This window comes from Lotus japonicus, chromosome 1 (assembly GCF_012489685.1).
Source record: "Lotus japonicus ecotype B-129 chromosome 1, LjGifu_v1.2".
In the NCBI taxonomy this organism is placed as follows: domain Eukaryota; kingdom Viridiplantae; phylum Streptophyta; class Magnoliopsida; order Fabales; family Fabaceae; genus Lotus; species Lotus japonicus.
In genome coordinates, this window is record NC_080041.1 from 47,294,370 (window position 1) to 47,317,146 (window position 22,777).

General features: G+C 36.9%; 2 protein-coding genes and 1 pseudogene across 4 annotated transcripts; 2 read left to right on the forward strand and 1 right to left on the reverse strand.

The window, feature by feature from the left end:
• The first annotated feature begins 2,612 nt into the window (after window positions 1-2,612).
• LOC130736961 (LRR receptor-like serine/threonine-protein kinase FEI 1) lies at window positions 2,613-7,830 on the forward strand. Of its 3 annotated transcripts, none has more exons than XM_057588841.1 (13): window positions 2,613-2,930; window positions 3,097-3,236; window positions 3,342-3,413; window positions 3,519-3,590; window positions 3,720-3,791; window positions 3,968-4,054; window positions 4,152-4,223; window positions 4,760-4,866; window positions 4,971-5,156; window positions 5,248-5,580; window positions 6,489-6,737; window positions 7,169-7,302; window positions 7,405-7,830. In XM_057588841.1, the coding sequence occupies exons 2-13, from the start codon at window positions 3,130-3,132 to the stop codon at window positions 7,624-7,626; spliced, it is 1,713 nt and encodes a 570-aa protein (XP_057444824.1). In that variant the 5' UTR covers window positions 2,613-2,930; window positions 3,097-3,129; the 3' UTR covers window positions 7,627-7,830. The 3 variants fall into 3 exon arrangements, with proteins under 3 accessions (XP_057444824.1, XP_057444740.1, XP_057444789.1); XM_057588757.1 differs by having other exon boundaries at window positions 3,097-3,232; XM_057588806.1 differs by having other exon boundaries at window positions 2,614-2,930; window positions 3,097-3,232; window positions 3,983-4,054.
• A 718-nt stretch (window positions 7,831-8,548) lies between these two features.
• LOC130737109 ((-)-isopiperitenol/(-)-carveol dehydrogenase, mitochondrial-like) lies at window positions 8,549-9,568 on the forward strand. The gene has a single exon (XM_057588901.1). It carries the CDS (start codon window positions 8,701-8,703, stop codon window positions 9,505-9,507), a length of 807 nt encoding a protein of 268 aa, XP_057444884.1. The 5' UTR covers window positions 8,549-8,700; the 3' UTR covers window positions 9,508-9,568.
• A 7,133-nt stretch (window positions 9,569-16,701) lies between these two features.
• On the reverse strand, window positions 16,702-21,721 carry LOC130737181 (uncharacterized; annotated as a pseudogene).
• Window positions 21,722-22,777: the final 1,056 nt, after the last annotated feature.

Here is a 22,777-nt window from a genome sequence, read left to right on the forward strand (position 1 = left end):
ATTTAATACTTTTCAAAAAAATCACTATTTAGTAAAATGATGTTTGATATAATGAATTTTGATAAAATGAAGTATAAAAAATTGAATTTGTATGTGAAAATTATACCCAAAAGTAAGTTTAAAAACTGAATGTTGTTTGAATAAAATAAAGTAAAACTATTAGATATAAAATAACTAAAAAGTTCATTGCTAAATAAGGGATAAATAATTTTTTTAAGGAAAATAAGAGATAAATAGACATATAAATTTTGGTAGTTTGGTAATTCATGTGTTTCAACACAAAAGTGAAATAAAAAAAGTTTCACATTTCTACATTGTCATTAATTACGTTTTCACACTCATAACATACTTATTACGTTTACATTATTTTTTCAAACAAGATAAAAAGCACAAATATGCATTTTTTCCCTTCACATACTTAACGAAAAATGTGATTGATATATAAACATACTATTGTGTTCATGACGAAAAATATTATTTTTCCTTTTTAATAATAGTTAGTGTTTGAATACACAATAAAAATAACGCCAAACCAAAATTATAGTCGATCAAAGTAACTTCACATCCATAATAAAAATTTAAAGTATTATCAAACATGCACATATAAATATTTTGTTTGATCAATAGTCCCCCCGGTGTGAGAATCCTGGCTACGCCCCGTATGGTTTGGGACCCAATTGGATGGAGAAATGAGAGTAAGGTCTTTCCCAACTAATCTCTTCCCTCTTTCTCATTTTCTCGCCTCAAGCGATTGTAAAACTGACTAAGTACTGCACATTTACACTAATCTTTTCCCTCTCATTTTCACGTCCTTGCCAAACAATCAAACATAACATTTCTCAGTCATTTTCTTTACTGCAATTTTCTATTCCCACAAAATCATTCAAAACAAACAAAGCATTCGTCATTATAGTGTTTATTAATAGGTATATTTAGTATAAAATTTGAATAACATCAAATTGATTTTGTTGGCACCAAAATATTGACCCCAAGAAGGGTGTGAGACGAAAGATATGTTAGTCGATGTATGAGTGGTTAGTCATTTTTTTAGTGCGGATGATCAGTCGGGTTAAAGGAACTTTGCATTGGAACAAACACAGAAGCATAGGTTCGAAGATGAATATTTTTTCAAGTATGGATCAAAATTTAGGTTTTGAACATGTGTAAGTTCGAAATGAAATCAATTTTTGAATTTGTAGGAATAATTATTACAAGCTAGGTATCAACCGATACGAGAATGACATGTCTTCCAAACTGACTAGGAATGAGAGACACAAACACCTCATTACACTCTTTCTAACATTTTTCTCAACACTCTTATTGATTGTTTGAAATTCACGTGAGTCCCATTAAATTAGAAGTGATGTCTATATTTTTAATAGAACTTATAATCAATGAGAATGTTGAAAAGAGTGTTAGAAAGACCGTGTTGCAAACATGTTTCTTGCGCACAAATATGACGCATATTAGTGGTTATATGCTTGAATAACTATTGTAGTCAACCAAAACTCTCCCTATAAATAGAGAAAATGTTATTTGTACAAATAAATCAAATCTTAAATCAAAATACAAATTTATTGTACTCGTTGTTTATTTTTTTTAGTTACTTTAATTTGTTCTAACTTGTATTTATTCCTTTCAGTCATTTACTTTATGCTTGTGCTTATTTATTTAGCCGTTTTAGTTATTTTATTAACCGTTTTTCTCCTTACCTTAGTTAGGATTCGACTACATTCAATCTCATCCAGCAATAGCAATAACTAAGAGTTTTTTGGAGTATCTTAGGAACTTGCATTAAGGAACATAGTTTCTTCATTGAGGGACTGCTTAGGGAATTATTGGTCACACGACAATCCCTAGATCTAAGCATTTTTTTTTATCTTTGATGGAAGTCGCCGCCCGTTTAGGATACAGTTGCATGTCTCTTTCAACAAATGTCTTTTCCAGAATTCAAACTTGTGTTTTCATCCTTACAGGGTCTAACTTACTTACACTTGATAAATTTAAACTTATATAAACTAACTGATTTTAATAAAAAGTTCAATATTTATTACTATTGTTTTAATTTATATTGATCTGGTTATGCTCATCCCAAAGTTATTCATATTCTCACTTGGTTTAGTGGTTACAATATATTGTCATGGGCCATATCTATGCAGTGCTGTTATTATATGACCAAAATGATAAATGATCCTCCGCAGTTGATGCTGCATCCCCCCTTTCTTTCACAATATCAAATTTGAATAACGCGCCTTAATTCTACCACTCTCCAACTACCCAGTTGCTGGCCGTGTTTAAATTCTTCCCTTTGGTTCTTACATTTGAGAATCACATAAAAAATTTCCCTTTTTCGAATTTTACACGATAGAGTGACTACTTCATCCTTCATGAGAGACAATCTTATTCGAGTTGAAAACATTCACATTATGATGAGAGATTAACTCTTTCAGCCGGAGATTTTTCCATACACAAAACTTAAAATCGAAATCTTTAAATAAGTACCACTTAAACCAACCTTCATCTTCCATCTTTGTACTTTGTACATTGTATTAAATATTAAATATATATTATTGGAGTAAAAAAGAAGCATTCTCCATCACCCTTTCTCTCTCTCTCTACATGCTTCAAAAGTTCAAATTATCATTTGTGTTAGTTTAAAGTTCAATCATGGTAACCCTTTGTGGTCTACCTTGTCATCACAACTCCACCAACTGGAATCATAATCTGTTGACACTCTCACAGTGACTGAAGCTTACTGGACCAAGCCAATCCCATTCCCATTTCCTACCCATATAACTCCCTGAAGTGAAGTTTGAGCAAAACTCCATTGGAATGCAAGAATAGTAAAATGGGTCATGTAGCAGTGTGGCTGTTGTTTCTGATTACCATCACGCTTCACTGTCCTTTATCTTCTGCTCTCACTCAAGACGGTAAGAAACTAAGAATTACATGAAACCCTTCATCTTCTATTTTCTGCTAGTTTGATTGGAAGGTGACAAAATAAAATAAGAATTTTTAATGTTGGGTATGCAATAAATGCATTTTGGGTGTATTTAATGTGAATTTAAAGTTTCAATTTTTGTTTTCATCTTCTAGGGTTGACGTTGTTGGAAATCAAGAGCACTTTGAATGACACTAGGAATTTTCTCAGTGACTGGCAGGAGTTTGATGAGTCTCACTGCACTTGGACTGGTATTACTTGTCATCCCGGTGATCAACGAGTTCGCTCTATGTATGTAAGCGGCGGCACACACTTTCAATTTCTCTTAATTCCTCGATTTTGTGCATTGACTCTAATGATGAGTGTTCATAATCATACCTGTGTGTGTTGTGTTCTTCAGAAATTTGCCTTACATGCAACTTGGGGGAATTATATCTCCTAGCATTGGCAAACTCAGTAGACTACATAGATTGTGAGTAAATACAATATGTTCCTTTCTACTTCTTTAAGCGGAAAGATTTAACATCTCTGACATAGGTCTTTCTTAATCTGTTTAATAATGGTTGTAATGAATCAGGGCGCTTCATCAGAATGGCTTACACGGAATTATCCCCAATGAGATTTGCAAGTGTACTGAGCTTAGAGCACTGTAAGTGAATTAATTCATTGCTTCATTAGAAATTTATTTGTGGATGTTCCTTCTATTGTAATTTCTGTTCATCCATTCCTTTTAATTCATGCTGATGTAATGACATGTTGGATTTGATTCTAATGGTAGGTACTTGAGGGCTAATTATTTCCAAGGAGGTTTCCCACCAGATATCGGAAATCTTTCTTTTTTACATATATTGTAAGGCCCTTTTTTTTTGGCTTTCCCATTGCTTTTTCACTTATAGTTTGTAGTGTTTTCAAATTTCAATGATTTTTAGCTTACTTATGGAGCTATTTGTGTTCAGGTTTCAATTAAGTTCTTAACCTGGTTTTACTTTTCATTTGCATTTGAATTCTTATTTTGCATCTTCATAGAAAGTTCAAATACAGGGATTTATCTAGCAACTCATTAAAGGGTGCTATACCTTCTTCTGTTGGCCGTCTCACGCATTTGCGAGTTCTGTAAGTTCCTTTAGCGGTTTAGCCTATAGCTCTGGGCATAATGATATTGGAAAATGTAACTTTTGTATTTGATGTATGTTGATCCTGCTTGCCTTAGGAACTTGTCAACTAATTTCTTTTCCGGTGAAGTCCCTGATATTGGAGTACTAAGCACCTTTGGCAACAATGCGTAAGTGCTCATGCCCAATATAATTTTGAGTCTCTTGCTATTTTTAGTTGGCTGGTACATTTTATCTTTAAACTAAACAATACAATTTGTTTTTTGTGATGACCGCTAATATTGTTCTTATTGTACCATAGAGCTGACTCAACGTCTTATTAGGCCAAGTGCTGGTGTGTTCTAAAATCATCAAAGTTATACATCAGTGCATGTTTTGTTAAAGAAATTTTGAATGCTCAACGTTGCAAGATAAAAATTCAAGCCTGTGTCATATATTTTAATCCTTGTTTGGACCCGAAAAATACAATTTCGTGGTTGTTGAGTTTGTTGAACCCTAGAGTTCATTCTTGTGATCGTGTGCATTAAGTACTTTGAAGGACAACATAGATGAAAACATCACATATTTTGTAACTTTTTTGTCATTTTTTCTTTTTATCAATTCTTGTTAACCTATTTTTTGGCTTGCCCTATGCGCAATGTAGTGGAAGATTGATTTCATTATCTGTCTTTGTGCTTCTATTTATAATATCATTGCATTTGAATAGGTTTATTGGGAATTTAGATCTTTGTGGGCGTCAAGTCCAAAAACCATGTCGGACATCACTTGGTTTCCCTGCAGTGCTACCACGTGCTGAAGGCGAAGAAGCTACAGGCAAGTCAAATCTTGTGTTACAAACATTTTATTTTCTAATCTTACCTGATCTTATAAACAAGTTCACATACAGAGCAACCATTGTTTGAATTTGCATGATGCAGTCCCTACCAAAAGATCTTCACATTATGTGAAATGGGTGCTAATTGTTGCAATAATAGCAATGGGTGTTTCACTTGTCTTTATCCTTTCATTACTCTGGATTTGCTCTCTATCAAAGAATGAAAGAGCTGCGAGGAGATACAAAGAAGTCAAGAAACAATTCAGTTCAGAATCAAGTATAATAGATGGTATTTCAAATTTCACAATCTCCTATCCAGCAACTGAAAAAATAAACACTTTAGTCTCTTTATTATAATCACTTACCGGGTATCGTAACAGGAACAAAACTTACTACTTTCCATGGTGATCTTCCATACACAACATCAGAGATTATAGAAAAGCTAGAGTCTCTTGATGATGATGACGTGGTAGGGTCGGGAGGATTTGGTACTGTTTACCGAATTGTTATGAATGATTGTTGTACATTTGCTGTTAAGCGGATTGATAGAAGTCGTCAAGGTTCTGATCAAGGGTTTGAAAGGGAACTAGAGATCTTGGGTAGCATCAAGCACATTAATCTAGTAAACCTGCGTGGTTACTGCAGGCTCCCTTCTACAAAGCTTCTAATCTATGATTATTTGGCCATGGGGAGCTTAGATGATCTCTTGCATGGTATTGTTCTTCTTTTATGCACACTATCTATCTTTATTCCTTAAATGTATAACTGTTTTCTTGGAGGACCCTGTGGCACTGGTGAATTTATCTAGGTAGTTATGAAAGAGTGCAAAATTTAGGTGGGAATCATAGGCTATCTAGGAATATAGATGATGTTCTTCTCAAAGGCAGTAAATGTCATCATCACAGTATATAACAGTCTTACAGAAGCTTGATGCTCATGAAATAGATATTGACAACAAAATGAGCTGCTTTACATTCTATGATTATCTCCAAGGAAAAGAAATTCTATCTATTTCTCTCTACTTCAAGCTGAGTGGACGCATGTGATTTAAAGTGGCATCATCATTTATCAGCATCCCTCATAAAGAAGAAGGTTATCTATGATTTTAGCTATTAGACAATAATACATAGTCAGTATTTTTGTCAGAATTGATTGGCAATGTGAGTTATTCTTGAATGGTTGTGGTCCTTACAGGTGTAAATAAGTTTAGCTATCTGTGAATTCTTCATGTTCAGCTTGATAAAGCTTGTTTATTTTAGGTGTCCTTCTACAAGTGATTAATAAAAAAATAATTTAAGAAATTTGATGTAGTAAAAAGATAATGAAGTCACAAACGAGCCAAACAAGCCATGCTCAAGCTTTAAATTTTGCTGATTTAAATAAATGAGCAAAGCTTGAGCTACCTTCTGATTTCTTCTATCCCACCTACTTTTGAATCTTGACAAATTGTAGTTAAGTTGGATTCTATCAAAATATTGTATCAGTAGTATTATTAGAAAACTTTGAACTTGGTTGGAATGAGCTTTAGGACCAAGGGTAACAATTTGGTCTTAAGAATTGATGATGACATGACCTTCAGTTCTGCACTTTGCTAACATATAATTTATCCTCTCTGCTTTAGAAAATACTGAACAATTACTAAATTGGAGTACTCGCCTGAAGATAGCTCTTGGTTCTGCCCGGGGTTTGGCTTACTTGCACCATGACTGCTGCCCAAAAATTGTGCATCGTGACATAAAATCCAGCAATATCCTTCTTGACGAAAACATGGAGCCTCGTGTCTCTGATTTTGGTCTTGCAAAGCTTTTGGTTGATGAAGACGCCCATGTTACAACAGTGGTTGCCGGCACATTCGGCTATTTGGCACCAGGTATGATTTTAGTTCTGCATACCCAACACCAGAAGGTCATCTGCTCACCAGATCATTAAAATATGCTAAGAGTCACATTATTTGTACTTTGAATTTGATGATGTCCAAGAGAATTACTTTTATAGCTATAAATTTGTAGATGAATAATCATGTTTAAGAGGCGACCGATCACAACAAAATTTAAGCTCGATTTCTGAGCTGCTTCCTTTTCAATGTAACATGCTCAGAACCTTCTCAGTATTCGACATGTAAAGAGATGCAATAGGTTTTCGTGTAGTGTTTTATGCCTTTCTAAATAGCCAGCTTCATGTTTTATTATATTCATTAGTCACATCAATTTCAACTTATAAGTAGCAGTAACTAATTACTAATCTCTTGAGAAACAGCTGATGACTGTTGATTTTATTTATTTATTTATATGTCAACACCAGAGTATCTACAAAGTGGGAGAGCCACTGAGAAGTCAGATGTGTATAGCTTTGGAGTTTTATTGCTAGAACTTGTGACTGGAAAGAGACCTACAGATCCTTCCTTTGCAAATAAAGGCCTAAATGTTGTTGGTTGGGTAAGCTTTATTTCAATGGGGAGTCACATATACACTTTTTCCTTCCTTTTTCCATCCATGTTCCAAAACATAGTAAACTGAAGTTTTGGCAATTTATTGTAGATGAAAACATATCTGAGAGAAGACACATTGGAAGAGGTGGTAGACAAAAGGTGCAGTGATGCAGAATGGGAATCTGTTGAAGTGATTCTTGAGCTAGCAGCAAGTTGCACAGATGCAAACGCGGATGACCGGCCATCAATGAACCAGGTATTACAGTTGTTGGAACAAGAGGTCATGTCTCCTTGCCCAAGTGATCTTTATGAGTCACATTCAGATCACTGATAAATGACTGAAGCAATCCGGTCCAAGATGCTATCTTGTTTTGCAAGTCTTCCTTCCTCATTCTGTGGGTTTATAAAGTATAAACTATTGTTCAACTAGGCGAGAGCACGAGTTTCACTAATTTTCACTGCTGTTATCAACATTTTTGTACAAAATATGATTTTATTTATAATTATTAATCAATTGTGTCGTAAATCATTCAAAGCAGAGTTATAATTCATTCACACATTTACTCCATTTCCACTATACTTAAGGGATTAGATGGATGCTTATATGGTAAGAAATAGAGACTCCAAATTTTAGATAAACACTTATTGAATTTAAGGAATTTTAAAAACATTAGTGCCTAGGAAATAGCATATATATGCGGATTAATTTAATATAACTTTTTTTCTTATTAATATCTTTCAAGGAATGCAATTATGTTCGAATTAAAAACATTCACATCATACTGAGACTAACTCTCTCAACGGAAGTTTTCTCCATCTTTAAGGTTTGAACTCGAAACATTACTTAAGAGAAATGAAATATGTATGTATTCCCGATTTAATATAACTTAACCATGGGGAGGCAATTTAGCCGGCTAAATGCCATTACACAATAAATAATACTCCCTCCGTCCCTAATTATAAGCTAAAGTTGTAAAAATCATACTTATTAAGAAAGCCTTAATTGATGCATTGGTTTTCAAAAAAAATGTACAACTTTCTATGTTTACCCCTATTTATGATAACACTTTTTCATTATTGTACTACTAATGGTGGTGTTCCACTACCAATAAATGCAAGGGTGAATATGGAAAGAAATATTAACTTTTGTAAGGTTAGCTTATATTTAGTGACACAAAAAAAGTCTCAATGTTAGCTTATAATTAGGGACGGAGGGAGTATCAAACTTCTATGATTCAAAATTTCAAATACCTTACGTCTTGATAGTGATGACAGAGTTGAATTGAAAGAACAGTAGAATACAAAGGCCAGTGAGGATACTGAGAAATAGCTCCTTCATATTTAAATGGAAAATCTTGCAGATTATATACTAGCTACACTCCAATCACACTAATAACATCTCAAAATGGCAGAAAATCCATCCATTAACAACAACGCTCTCAAATTAGCAGACAAAGTAGCCATCATAACCGGTGGGGCCAGCGGCATCGGGGAAGCGACGGCGCGTGTCTTCGCCGACAACGGTGCGCGCGTGGTGGTGATCGCCGACATCCAGGACGAGCTGGGAAGCCAAGTGGCTGCATCAATCGGCACCCACCGCTGCACCTACGTCCACTGCGACGTGGAAGACGAGGAACAGGTCCGAAACCTCGTACAGTCAACGGTTAACGCCCACGGAACACTCGACATCATGTTCAGCAACGCCGGAATCCTCAGCCCCTCCGACCAGACCGTGACGGAGCTCGACATGTCCCAGCTGGACCACCTATTCGCAGTCAACGTCCGCGGCATGGCGGCGTGCGTCAAGCACGCGGCGCGTGCGATGATAGAGCGGTGCGTGAGGGGGAGCGTGGTCTGCACGGGGAGTGTCGCGGCCACCCACGCGGGGTCGAAGGGGACGGACTACACGATGTCGAAGCACGCGGTGTTGGGGCTGGTGCGTGCGGCGAGTGTGCAGCTTGGGGTGCACGGGATAAGGGTGAACTGCGTTTCACCGAATGGGTTGGCGACGCCGTTGACGTGTAACGCGCTAGGGGTGAGCGTGGAGAAGTTGCAGGAGGTTTATGCACGGTACGCGCGGCTGGAGGGAGTGGTGCTCACTCCGAAACACGTGGCGGAGGCGGTGTTGTTTCTGGTTTCCAGTGAGTCGGAGTTTGTCACCGGGCTTGATCTTCGTGTTGACGGTGGCTTTGCTTACGGCAAAGACCAGTGAATCTTGCACAAGTGTAAAGACTTGAAATGATAATAAAAAGTCTGGAATATTATTTCTGGGACCTATGGAGTGGTTTCATACTTTTTTTTTTATGCTTCAGAAAAATAACAACAGGAAAGAAAAACTAAGGAACACCTAAAGAATCCTTCAACATCAGAACTCGGGAGAATCCACAATTCGCGAGCCACTAGGCGGGGACAGCGCTCCTTGCCGCGCAAGCCAGTCTGCTGGAGCATTCCTCTCACGAGGCACCCAAACCAAGAAAACTGTCCAATTCCGAGTTAACAACTCTCAAATGTCCATGAGAACTCGATACTGATTATGGAACCGAACTCTGCTGTCATCACCAAGCACAGTCACTAAATCAGAGCAATCCGTCTCACAATAACTCGCCGGAAGCCACGAGTCCAAGCTAGCCACAAACCCTCTTGAGAGCTTCAGCCTCCGCTCTGAATGGCGTGCCACCCTCACCATGCCATTGAAACCCCACAAGCCAATTACCACTGCTATCACGGAGTAAACCCCCTCCGCCCATGCACCCAATCTCTGGTCTAAAACTGTTGTCAGTGTTAAGTTTCTATAATTTTTAACTTAGTTTGTCATGATTTTTTTCAAATAAATTTCTATAATTTTTAACTTAGTTTTTATATTCTAAATTGTTTTAAAAAAATTGAACGAGGGTAAACGCTCTTGACTATTGAGGAATAGCTTTGGGTTTGGAAAATAAAAGTTCTTATAAGATAAAGGTGTTCGTTTGGATTCATCTACATGACGCTGTAAGGGTAAATGCTCCCAAATTTCGTTACCATCTTGCGTCCTCTCTTAGCTGCTTGCAATGCTGATGAGCCATTGAGCATATATAGCTTGCATTGTTTCTCCCTCCCATGAAGTATGGCTGCATTTTAATGCTCTTACATGGCCAGGATTTAACTCTCCCATGATCCAAGCGTGGGTTCAGACCTAAGTTAGAGGGGGAAATGATTCTTTGTTTGTTTGTTGTTCTTTGGGATTTTTGGAGGTGGAGAAATGAGAATGTTTTGGGTGATAAGTAGTGGCTTGTGGCCTATGTTCGTGAATGGATTCAACAGAAGCATCATGATAATTCTCACTAGCTACCTAGGAACTCAAGAGCTCTGCGAGCATACTTCGAGGCCACACTTGCGCTGGACGTTGCCCTCTGAAGAATTGCCTCCCTAATAATTGGTGGTGCTTATAGAAGTTGGACTGGGCGGGACATAAGGATCCCAATTGAGCATTTAGATGAACGAAAGCAGCCATGGCGGGGTTTGCGGAACAACATCGAATCCCGCCCTTCCTTTGGACAGGCCCACACGCCAGCTGGAAGATTCCTTTAGATTTGTCTTATATGTATAGAGGCTTGGGCCCCGGTTGTCAGGCCCAAGTACAGTAAAAGTCCACATTACGATCACTCCCTCTATAAAAGGAGAGGTCAACACCTTGTAAAAAGTACCTTTTTGAACATTAAATGAGAATATTCCTTTTATGATATTTTTTAGTACTCTGCTAGGGTTTGCTTTCTGTCAGTCTCTTGCGTCAGATCTCCCTAGTACAGAACAGAAGTACAAAACAACACGTGGGAATGAGAGGTGTTCTTCGTGACTTTTCTATTTTCTGGAGGTGATCCGCTTATAACTGAGATTTAGGCTTTGTTAGATGAGGATTTTGATATTGTGAGGGAAGAAGTTTGGAAGAGTTGTTTGTGGCGAAGATTGTTTAGTGTTAGTAGGCGCACTCAAAAAGGATTGTTTAGTTAATGCTCATATTGTATTATTTTGTAACCCAAATCTTTAATTAATAAAAAGTACTTTTTCATCACAACGAAATACACTTTTTCGGTGTTTATTTGTTAATTTTCAATATTCAGTTATTTTGAAGTGAAGCTCTCATCTCTCTTTCCTTTTTAGCTCTCGATCTTCATTAACCCAAATCTCCTCTCAGTGGCGGATCCAGGACCCCGGGGTCAGGGGGTTCAAATTTTTCAAATGAGTAAATCGATAAAAATGTAATTAAATGAAGACTACAAGCACACTTTTTTTTTGTCATCAAAAGTGAAATTAAATTAATCAATCCCACTACAATAGACTAGAATAGAAGGACTGATTTATTATACACCACTAAAAAGAGTACTAAATTACTTAAGCCATAGAGATACCTCAAAGGAGTACTATAGTCTAGACTATCTTCAAATGCCAAAGCTGATTCCTAACACCAGCAATTTCAGCCATGGAAATTCACCAACCAATTAAGCTGACGCAACTCTGCCAAATGCCCAAGAATGAACCCTGCAAAACTATCAACCTTCTTCTCACATAGATCCTCACAATTAAAAGCCACATATCATATTGTTGTCAAGACCATGCCCCCAATATCGCTAATGAATCCCAACAATGTATAACAAAGCTTCATGAATTCCAAGATGCACTTCTAGTCCGCACCATGCCAATTGAAATTCAGATGCCAGAGTCTCCCAGCATTTAAACACGCTGCATCTATTCATACCTTACCTTACTACTCCTTTGACCTTTCCAATAACATCAAAACCATATCACTCATTAATCAGATTAAAAATTTCCTTCCTACTGCAGCAATATCATCCTCAACTCATCAACAATACACGCAATACCATTCTCCAAAAGCATGTAGGAAATCCTTATCCCTGGCCCGCAACCACTCCCATGCCCTCTATTTACTCTTCTCAAATACTTCCGCTGGATTACAATTACCACCCTTGAAAATACCATCACCCTTGAAATTATCTAATTAATTATGGAAGAACACAACTCACAGTTTCACCTGCTGAATTAAAAACCAAATTCAACCACCCACTGTCCACAATTTTTCATCACCCATCGTTGAAACTTGAAATTGTTCTTGAACAATTCAAATCAAATCTAAAAATTCATTTAACACATGCTTATTTGGTTCTAGGTCCTGCATTGAAAAAATGAAAGGGATGCATTTGACAAAGTAATTCATCAATTACAGGTGCTTCGACGTGGTTTTGCAACTGCAGCAAAAAAAAAACCACAACCCCCATAGCTACCCCAATGAGCCACAAGTAGCCCCATGAATTAACCTTCTACTTCAAACCCAAACCTCCCAAATACACCCATAACAGTAACCATCCAGATCTGCAAATCCCATATCCACCATCCTAGATTGAAACCCAACAACTCCAGCACATGCAAACCCAGAAAATAACCAGAAGAAACCCAGAAAAATCAACAACAGAACACATCCACGGAGTGCATCTGGTTCCATGAGGGGTCATACCTAGGGTAGAGCCGCAGAGGGGCGGCTGGACTGGTGGACGGTGGTGGCGTGGCGTGGTGGTGGCCGGTGGTGATGCGCCGTGTCGTGCGTGTTTGAATCTTGGTGACCTAGTGAGAATGCGAGAGAGTGAGGGCGTGGTGAGCGTGAATCGTGAGAGGGTGAGAGCGTGAGTCTGTGAGTGTGTGTGAGAGAGAGGAGTAAGTTGGGGTCTGGGTGCAAATTAAATTTCTCAGGGGGTTCAAAAAAAAAACATAACAGGGGGTAAGTAGAATTTTTCTTTTTTTCAGGGGGTTCATCTGAACCCCCTGACTTGGCTGTGGGTCCGCCCCTGTTCTCCTCTTGATCCATCCCTTTGTTGTCGATCTCCATTCACCTCAATCATCTGTTTAAATCTTGCTTTTGTGTTCGCTTTGGCACTCAATCTCACTCTTGCAGATTCAAATCTGCCTCAGTGAGTTTTCTGTTGTTTTCTTCAATTAATTTTAGCTCAAATCTCATTTTCTTCTTCTCCTTAATCTTCTAGCCCGTGTTTCCTTCAATCTCATTATGTTTTTTGATTCATTTTCTAATTACTTTCATATTTAGTTTTCAAAAAAAACGTTATTTAGTGGGGTTTTTTAGCGTGGGTTTTAATAACCCCGCAAATGTCCTTAATTTTTAATAGTTAAGGGGGTTTTAATAACCCGCAAAATTTTCATTAATTAACTCTGATTTCACTCCCACTCTCACTCTCACTCTCACACTCGCTCAAAACTCGTTCTCGTTCTGGTTCTCGGTCTCACTCTCACACAAGATCTCGTTCAGTCAATTTCCACCGATTTTCACCAATTTGATCTCATTTTTCACCGATTGCAACCTGATTTCCACCGATTTCAACCTCCACCGATTTCTTCTGATTCGACTCTCAATTTCACTCTTCTGATCCCACTCTCGATTAAACCCTAAAATCTCCTCTCAATCCTCTTCCTGATTCCTCAATCTCCAGTGTTTCACAAGAAAACGCTGGTTCTCAACTTCACTTGCATTTTCCTGGTAAGAACTCAACTCCACTTCGATCCGAGTTTCAATTTTGCTTGCTATGTTACTTGCGTTTCAGAATTGATTGCTTATTATTATGATCCGTATCATTTGACTTTGAATGATATTTTCAGATTGATTAATTTCATTTTTGTTTATCGCTTCCTTTGTGCTCTGATTGCATTTGCGTATGATAGTCTGAATAAATTTTGGAAGAAAAGAATTCTATTCAATTTATTGAGTAAACTGAACATGCATAATCTATTTATACAATACTTTCAACTTTGAGACCATTTGGGTTGAGTTCATATATTTAACTGAGCCTTAAGTGCATATATTTAACTGCCAGGAGATGCTACTATATAATCTTTTGTTAGGTGATATTATCCTCTTTGAGCCTTTGTTAAAGTTTCTCAACTGTTTTCCTTCTTTGTCAGGGATTTGTACAATGAGTGGACTATTGAGTTGAAGGGAATGGCTGATCGTATTATCAGTATGCGCCAACAACTTTTTGATGGTTTACATTCCAGAGGTCTGCCTCTACTGAATTTCCTTTGTAATTTATTCTGCTTGTATTTGTCTGTATGGTCATGTTTCTCTATTGTTTCACCAATATACCAGACTTTTGTGTTTACTCATTCTTTACTTCTGAAAAAATGAAGACTAGTTAGGATGTGTAGAAAACCTCTTTAAATGGTTAATAAGTAAACTCAACAATTAAATGAGGTTAAAAATGTCCCTAGAATAAACTCTAGTAGCCAAGGGAGGTTTAAAGTTGTAAATAATCTCTTGCATTTAAGGGGGGTTGAAAACTCCCGTTAAAAAAAGCTTGCGGATAAGGGAGGTTTAAAACCGCCGCTAAATATATATGCATGTACCAGGGTTTGCTGAAAAACGCCGTTAATGATTTGTGGCGAGTGTAACTTCGGGATTTTTCAAAACCCCCGCTAAGTAACTCGCGGGGGTTGAAAACCCCCACTAAATGCAAAAAAAAACCCCACTAAATAACGTTTTTTTTTGTAGTGTTCTATTTTTACTTGTGTATTTTTTGGACCCGATGACTTCTTTTGGTTTGTTTCCTTTTATGTGATTTATGAGTGCAAATATGATTTTTCAACTCCTTGTGTTTTTTCAATAGCCAAAATAAGCTCGATCAACTAAGCACAAGGGCTGCTCAAAACCTATATACATAGTCAAGGTACAGTAGATAAGAGAAGATGATACCAACAATAGACAATTTTAGGCACATAAAATCCTCATATTGTTGGTAACTACTCAAGCACTTGTACATGATGGTCTTTGTCTCCACCACCTGCAACTTAATATCCCCTCAACCAGCAAAGTATAATCTAAAAGAACTAATGCAAGAGCTTTTATATATGCAAAGAAAATAGTATAAGAAACGCAACTATCTTGGTTGAAAAAAAGTACCATGGAAAGAAAATCCACCCTATGTCAAGCCTCCCAGCACCTATATTAAGAAGTAAAACCCCAGCCAGCACAACGTCTAAGCAATCAAGGAAGTTGGGTAAGCATGATAGTAGGAAAGGCCTACCCTGCCAAGTTATTGTTATTAATCCTTAGGAAATATTTACATGCAAGCCAATCATAGAAAGAGCTACTGAAATTCTTCATCTTAGATTTGAGTCAATTCTACTCTAAGCTTGGTTAGATCCCAAATTGTACCCATATCAAAAGATCTCACTACAAAAAAAAATCCATTTTGCGGCGCTTTTGGAACCATTTTGCGGCGGTTAAAACCGCCGCAGAATGTATAATGGGGCGTTTCCTCGAGCGCCGCAGTTACGAGCGTCGGGGGCCGTTCTGCGGCGCTTATAACCAAGCGTTGGAATAACCGCCGCAGTATATAGCGGCGGTTAAAAGCGCCGCAAAACCTGTAATTCATTCCGCCTCTGTTTTGCGGCGGTTTCTAACTGCCGCAAAGTTCTACAGTTAGTAATGGGGCATTTTTTTTTGCTACAAGGAGTTTTAAAATAGTTTTTCAATTTTTTTTAAAAGTCAAATTATATATTTAATTTAATCACTAAATAAAATGAAACTTATAATCTTTATAAAATGATCTCTTTAAATAAAATGAAGCATATAATCTTTTATAATATGATCTCTTTAAATAAAATAGAGCTTATAATCTTTATAAAATGATCTCTTTAAATAAAATGAAGCTTATAATCTTTATAAAATGATCTCTTTAAATAAAATGAAGCTTATAATATTTATAAACAGTAGCAAAGAAATCAACCAATTCCAAACACCTTGGAAATATGCCAAATGTACTAGCACTTTCATCCACCCAAATCTATTTAAAGGATTCATAAAAAGTAACTTACAAAATAGAAGTAAGTATAATATGATCAAGTACAACTTACAAAACCATTCTACTCCATATATGATATAACTTTACATGTGCAAAATACTAAATATAACAAAATAGAAGTAGGATGTCCTTGGAGGGTTCAGTCATGGCAAATTGACCTGTAAAAACCAAGAAAAGAAAAAGATTACTACTAGTTCAAATAAACAATACTCAATCACTTCAACTCTTTCTTAGTACAAGTTCAATTTATAGTCTGAATCAATCTGAAGTAAACATCACATACAACAATCTTGGAAATTTTTACTTATAAATTGGACTTGTACTTAACTCTACAAAATAGAAGTAAGGTCACATTAGAATTATCACCATAAATTGATCAACTTTTCCAGTGTCCAGTCACAAAGATAAGAGTGAAAGAGAAATAGAAAACAGTGAAGAGCAAGGGAAACATTGAAACAAGATGAACACACTTGAAATCTAAAGCTTCAATACCTGGTTAGGTGGCCCTTGACCTCCAAACTGTTGCATGAAAGAATTCATTCGTTCCTCTAAAGCTTGAAATTTCGCATTGCTCTCCTGCAATTCTGATTTCATGGCATTCCATTCAGCCAATGTGATGCCAGCAAATTGCGAGCTACTAGAGCTGCTAGTAGATTCCAACACTTGAGATGGACAAACACCAAAGCCCATGCCTCTCACGTATCCTGAGCGATCTTTCCCAAAAACTTTAACATAGGCAGCCTCTTCAGAACAATTCTTTTCAAGTTCCTTCTCCAATAAATCCTACACAAAAAATTAAACATGTGCATGCCATCAAACATACAAAGCATATTTGATAGTTATAAAATTTTCAAAGGAAATAGAAACTTGTAACTATACTCACACTCTTTTGTTTTGCTTCTTCATTTACAAAAGAGCCATCACTTTTCTTGTGTGAAATGGAGTACATTTCCGCTCTACTATACGATCGGCCGGTTTCAATTTCCTAAAAAAATTATCAGCACAACCACAAGTTAAAAACAGCAACAACTCTAGAATAAGGAAATAGGAGAAAATAAAAGTTCTAATCCTAACAGCAGCAGCAACATCTTCAAAACAATTTCGAAGCACATAAATTTCAGCACAACCAGGTACCAGCAACCACAGGAAAAACAAGCTTGATGAAGAACAAAAGCGTGATTAGTGATTTTACCAGCTCATGCCTCTTCCTTGCAATGGTCTTTGTGCCAAGCGTGTGCGGTATAGTTTGTTTTTGTCTATTTAAGGCATTCGTTTCAGACATTTTCTACATTGTGAAGGAATACAAAAATAACCAAATCAGTAGCTGATAACTATTATTAGAGAATTATCACACAAAAATATATCATTACCATGAATAGCTGATAACCCAAATTATCCTTCTTGATGCCTCTAGGATTAGTGGTATTTGCCCATTCACATTTAAATAGAGTAACCATGAATAAACCATTGTAATTGATCTCAATTATGTCAACAAGCTTCCCATAGTAAGGCACACCTCCAAACCTCATTTGGGTATCTCTATTACTTGAGTAACTCCTAGTGCCAAATGTACCAAAGACCCCACTATTTTGAGTTTTCAAACTTCTGTCTCTTGCTAAGGTTCGGAATTTATATCCGTTAACATTATACCCAGTGAACCTTGTAGCTTGTATATCAGGACCTTCAGCAAGAGAAAGAAGAACATCTTTATCTGCCTCAATAAGCTTGTCCACATTTTTGAATATCTGGACAAAATTGTGATGTAAATGTCATGTATATTATCAATATACGAGCAACATATACTTGGCGTTGAGAGTGGTTTTACTTACGTAATTATAGAACCAACCCACAAACTCTCTATGAACCTTCTTGTCTATCTCAGTAGCATTCCTTGTGTGCCTCCTAAGTTGCCTCCGCACAAGTTCTCTAAATTGCCTATGGAGATTTAAGTTAAATACACATATAAGAGGATCATATGATTAAGCCATTTTTAAGATGTACTTACTGGAGATATGGATCAACTAGAGGGCAATTGGTTAGCACATGCCGATGAGCCTGTAACTTTTCGGTGGATGTAAGAGTGAAATATGAAGAACCACCAACTGGTTTTCCTATTTGTGGGAACAATTCAGCAACTCGCGTTTTGGGTTGTATATCATTAGGCACATCATCCACCCGACGAGGTCGGTTCCATCTTGTCTCTATGTTATCTAGATACCTTGAGCAAAATGTCAATATCTCTTGCATTAGGTAACCTTCTGCTATAGAGCCCGCTGGTTGAGCCCTATTGCGAACATAGGATTTTAATAACCCTAAGTACCTATTAAATCATTCATTATAAATATTTTGTTAACATTCATTGTAGAAATAATTCCATTGGGTAAAAAAATAAATTAAACGAATACATATTTTACCTCTCTATAGGATACATCCATCGGTATTGTACGGGACCTCCAAACTTAGCTTCATCAACGAGGTGGACAATTAAATGAACACTGACCGTGAAGAATGAAGGGGGAAATAACATTTCCATGTGGCATAAAGTGAGCACAATATCATGTTGTAGTTTATCTAAAGCTTTCACATTCAATACTTTACCACATAATTGCCTAAAGAATGAAGACAATTCATTCAAAACAGCCGAAACCTCATCAGGCAGTGACCCCCGCATAGCCAATGGTAAAAATTGCTCCATCAATATATGAAAATCATGACTTTTTAGCATCCCATTCAACCGATGATTGTCCACATCAATGCAACTAGAAATGTTGCTTGAATAACCGTCAGGAACAGTGATATTCCTTAAAGTTGTTAAAAATGATTTCTTCTCTTGATTAGTCATTTGATAAATGGCCAAAGGATAAGTTCCATTTTCATCTGGCCAAAGGTCATGTCTAAAGCCCATTTCTTGAAGGTCTTTTCGAGCAGAGAGATGATCTTTCGACTTTCCATCATTTAGCAAGGTATAAACGATATTTTCGCACACGTTTTTCTCGATATGCATGACATCGAGATTGTGGCGCAATAAATTGTGCTCCCAATAAGGAAGCTCAAAAAATATACTTTTCTTTCTCCACTGTTGAGTGCCTTGGTTGGACTTCTTTTTCCTTTTCCTCTTTCCACCTTTTACAACTTCTTTACCAAAGGTGACATTGATATCCTTAACTTGGTCATAAATTACAGAACCAGATAATATGTTTGGTGGATCACGCATATCTTGCTCTCCATTAAACCTTTTGGGAACTGCTTACAAATCAGGTGGTCATACACCTCATCTCTAGTTTGCCTCTTTCTAAATTCGCATCGAGGACAAGGGCATATAATTTTACCCTCAATTGAACTACGCTCAAAGGCAAAGTCAATAAATCTCTTTACACCTTCCTCATACGCCATTGTATTTCGTGGCATCTCAATCCATGACTTATCCATTGCTTTAAGATATAACTTCTGGTCAAATCAAAGAAAATACAAGTCACAAATTACTATTTATACTTCATACCAGCAAGCATGGGATTACTATTTATTAAAGCTTATGTAATCTAATATTCTCTAGAAAAAATTCATATAGGTTCAGCCTTTAACTTAGAGTAATTACAATATTGATCATAAAAACACTTTAAGTATAACTTTGTATATGATATCAATATGTGGCTTATAATAATAGCTTATGTTCATGATTCAGATGTATATGAACCAGAGCATGTTTGCTTATAAAGTTATCTTGTATATCAGAACCAGAGCATGTTTGCTTATAAATTGCAGAAGGCATGCATGCTACTTCTCAGAAGTTATCTTCTACTTGCATTAAGAAACCAAGTTACAAGAAAGAAATCACATTCACAACAAAAAAATGAGAAAGAAATCGCATTCAAAAATTGCAGAAGGCATGCATAAACAGCAGCATTTTAATTGCAAGTAATTTTATTTACAATAAACCTGGATGATAAACAGCAGCAACGATGACTGCTAACCAGCCCCAAGATCCAGTTTAATTACAGCCTCAATCCCTCTCCAAATCCAAAGGAAGTAATAACGAATTTTAGTAATAGCAAGAGATAAACAGTGACAACATATGAGGTTTAAATCAGAATCACTTCTGGGATGAAAAAGGAATAGCAATCAACGCTTGAACTTTCCTCCTTTCAGAGAGGAACTCCAATGTTATGTATGAGAAACTTGTGTGATGAAAAAGGAGAACACAAGGGGAAAAGGGAAAGAAAGATTTCTGCCCTTTCAAAGATAGGGAGAACTCCAATGTCATATATACTTACTCTTGCTTAAATTTTAAAGTTTGGTTTGCAATTAATCAAAGATAGGGAGAACCTATTAATTAATCTAATGAACTACACCTATAGATCATATGATCAAATCTCCCTGTAATAGGAACACTATCTACTAGTCCCGGTACTTCAACTTAGCAATCAGATGTTGCTCCATCCATCCAAGCAGCAAATTCCATATTCACAAGCAATAAATATAAAAGCCACCACTCAAAGACAATATAAGTATATATGCATAGGGTAAAATGTTTTATAAAATGAAATTGAAAATCCACATCTAAAGTTTGGGTCAAGCTCATTATGCTCAAACACTTCACATTTATCCAACATTTTCTATTATTGTCATGCTCATCATGTTCAAAAACTGCAATAATAAAAAACTGTTTTGTTTCTATTGTTATAATAAAATTAGTTTGTGTTCAAATTGACATACATATATACTTCACCTACAAACTAAAATATTATCTGTTTCATATATACTTCACCACTCTCTAATGTTATGTATGAGAAACTTGTGTGATGAAAAAGGAGAACACAAGGGGAATACCAAGAAAGAAAGAAAGATTTCTGCCCAAGTTTGTTCTCTGATTTGATTCACAGTTTGCAATTCCCAACCAATGCAAAACTTGAGCAGTACACTTTTGTCTTGAGCTACCCAGTGGACACAAATAACTAGAGGTGGATTCTGATGTTAGTACTACAACATCAACGAAATTGGCTGTAGCTACCCAGTGGACACAAATAACTAGTGATGGGAGGAGGAACTATCAACGCTAGAAGCTACTATGTTTCATCATAGGCTATGTTACGAAACCACATTCACTGAAGAAATTGAAACAGAGGTTTATTTACAAAGAAATTGCACATCTGAGAAGAAATTGAAACCAAAAACTAGGTGCTTACCTTCAATCAAAGCTACAAGGAGAAGAAAATCTGAGTGATAACCGAGAGCACGAACAACAGTTTTGACGAGAATGTGAATCTGAAACCTAAAATCCCTAAAAAGTGGAAGAAATTGATGGATCCAAATCAGATCCAAATCAGAAACCTGAAATCGTGAGAAATCGAAGAAACCAAACCATCAAATCGAAGTGGAAGAAATCTAAGAAACCAAACCCAGGACGAAGTGCTTACCTTCAAGCCATGGAGTTCGCCATCGCTGAGAGAGGTTCAAGCCATGGAGTCAAGGAATCGCGATCTGAGAGAGAGGCTGAGACGCGAAGTGAGGTAGAGGAAGAGTGAAACGCGATGATGAGGGGTTTAATTTTAGGTGAGGGGTTTAATTTTAGGTTTTCTAATTTAATCATTCTGCGGCGCCTGGTTGAACCGCCCCTGAAATAACCGCCACAAATGTCAAGAAAACCCCCACTAATTGAAAAAACCCGCCGCAAATTGTATGAAAACTGCGGCGGCTTGCTTAACCGCCTGAAAAAACGCCTCAAGTTTACATTTTGCGGCGGTTTATGCGTAACCGCCGCAGAATGTCCGTCGCTAAATGCCAATTTTCTTGTAGTGTCTTTTCCTAAAGATAATATTTTTCCTGACTTATAGACCACACTACAATAATCCAAATGTTCACCAATCTCTTCCTAGTTGAATATTCCTACCTCCAAACTCGTGTTTGGAAAAGTATGCTTTCCTTTCATCACCTGGTAACACAGGTTTGGTACCCAACAAGTTCTGGTTCAAATACACCAAGAAGCGATGCAGGGAAAAAATACATCGTCACTAGTTTCCACTTCTTGTAAACATAAAGAACAAACAACATTATCCTCACCTGAGACCACTTTCCTCTTTATAAGGTTCCATTTCATCTGAATACAATTTAAGAGAATTTTCTACGCCAAGGTTATCGTGTTGGAAGATTCTATATATCACAATTCAGATTGACACCGGATTTGCTACTGAAGCTTCATGACTCTGGAAAATACAGTATGCTTATTTTTCCGAGTAAACTCCATCACTACTCGTAGTCCACATTCACTGATCTTGTCGCCCATCACAAAGAGACACACCTACCATAACTCTCTCCATGTCAGATAGAAACCTTTATTCTCAATCAATCAAAGCATGTCTCCAGCTGAACTCCCATTTCCATGAACCACTAGTCCATGTACCATTTTCTTTCACACAACAACACTTTTTAACTAAAACGTTAGAAAACCTACTATATATTTCACAGAGTACCCCACTACCCAACCAATCATCAGACTAAAACATAACCTCATTAACTTCCCCAACCTTCCTTGCTAAGCACATGTCAAACCAACATTATGTATTATTCCTAAAGCAAGTATTAAAGAGATCAATTGGACACTTTAATCGTATTTCCCGCTGCTTCCCC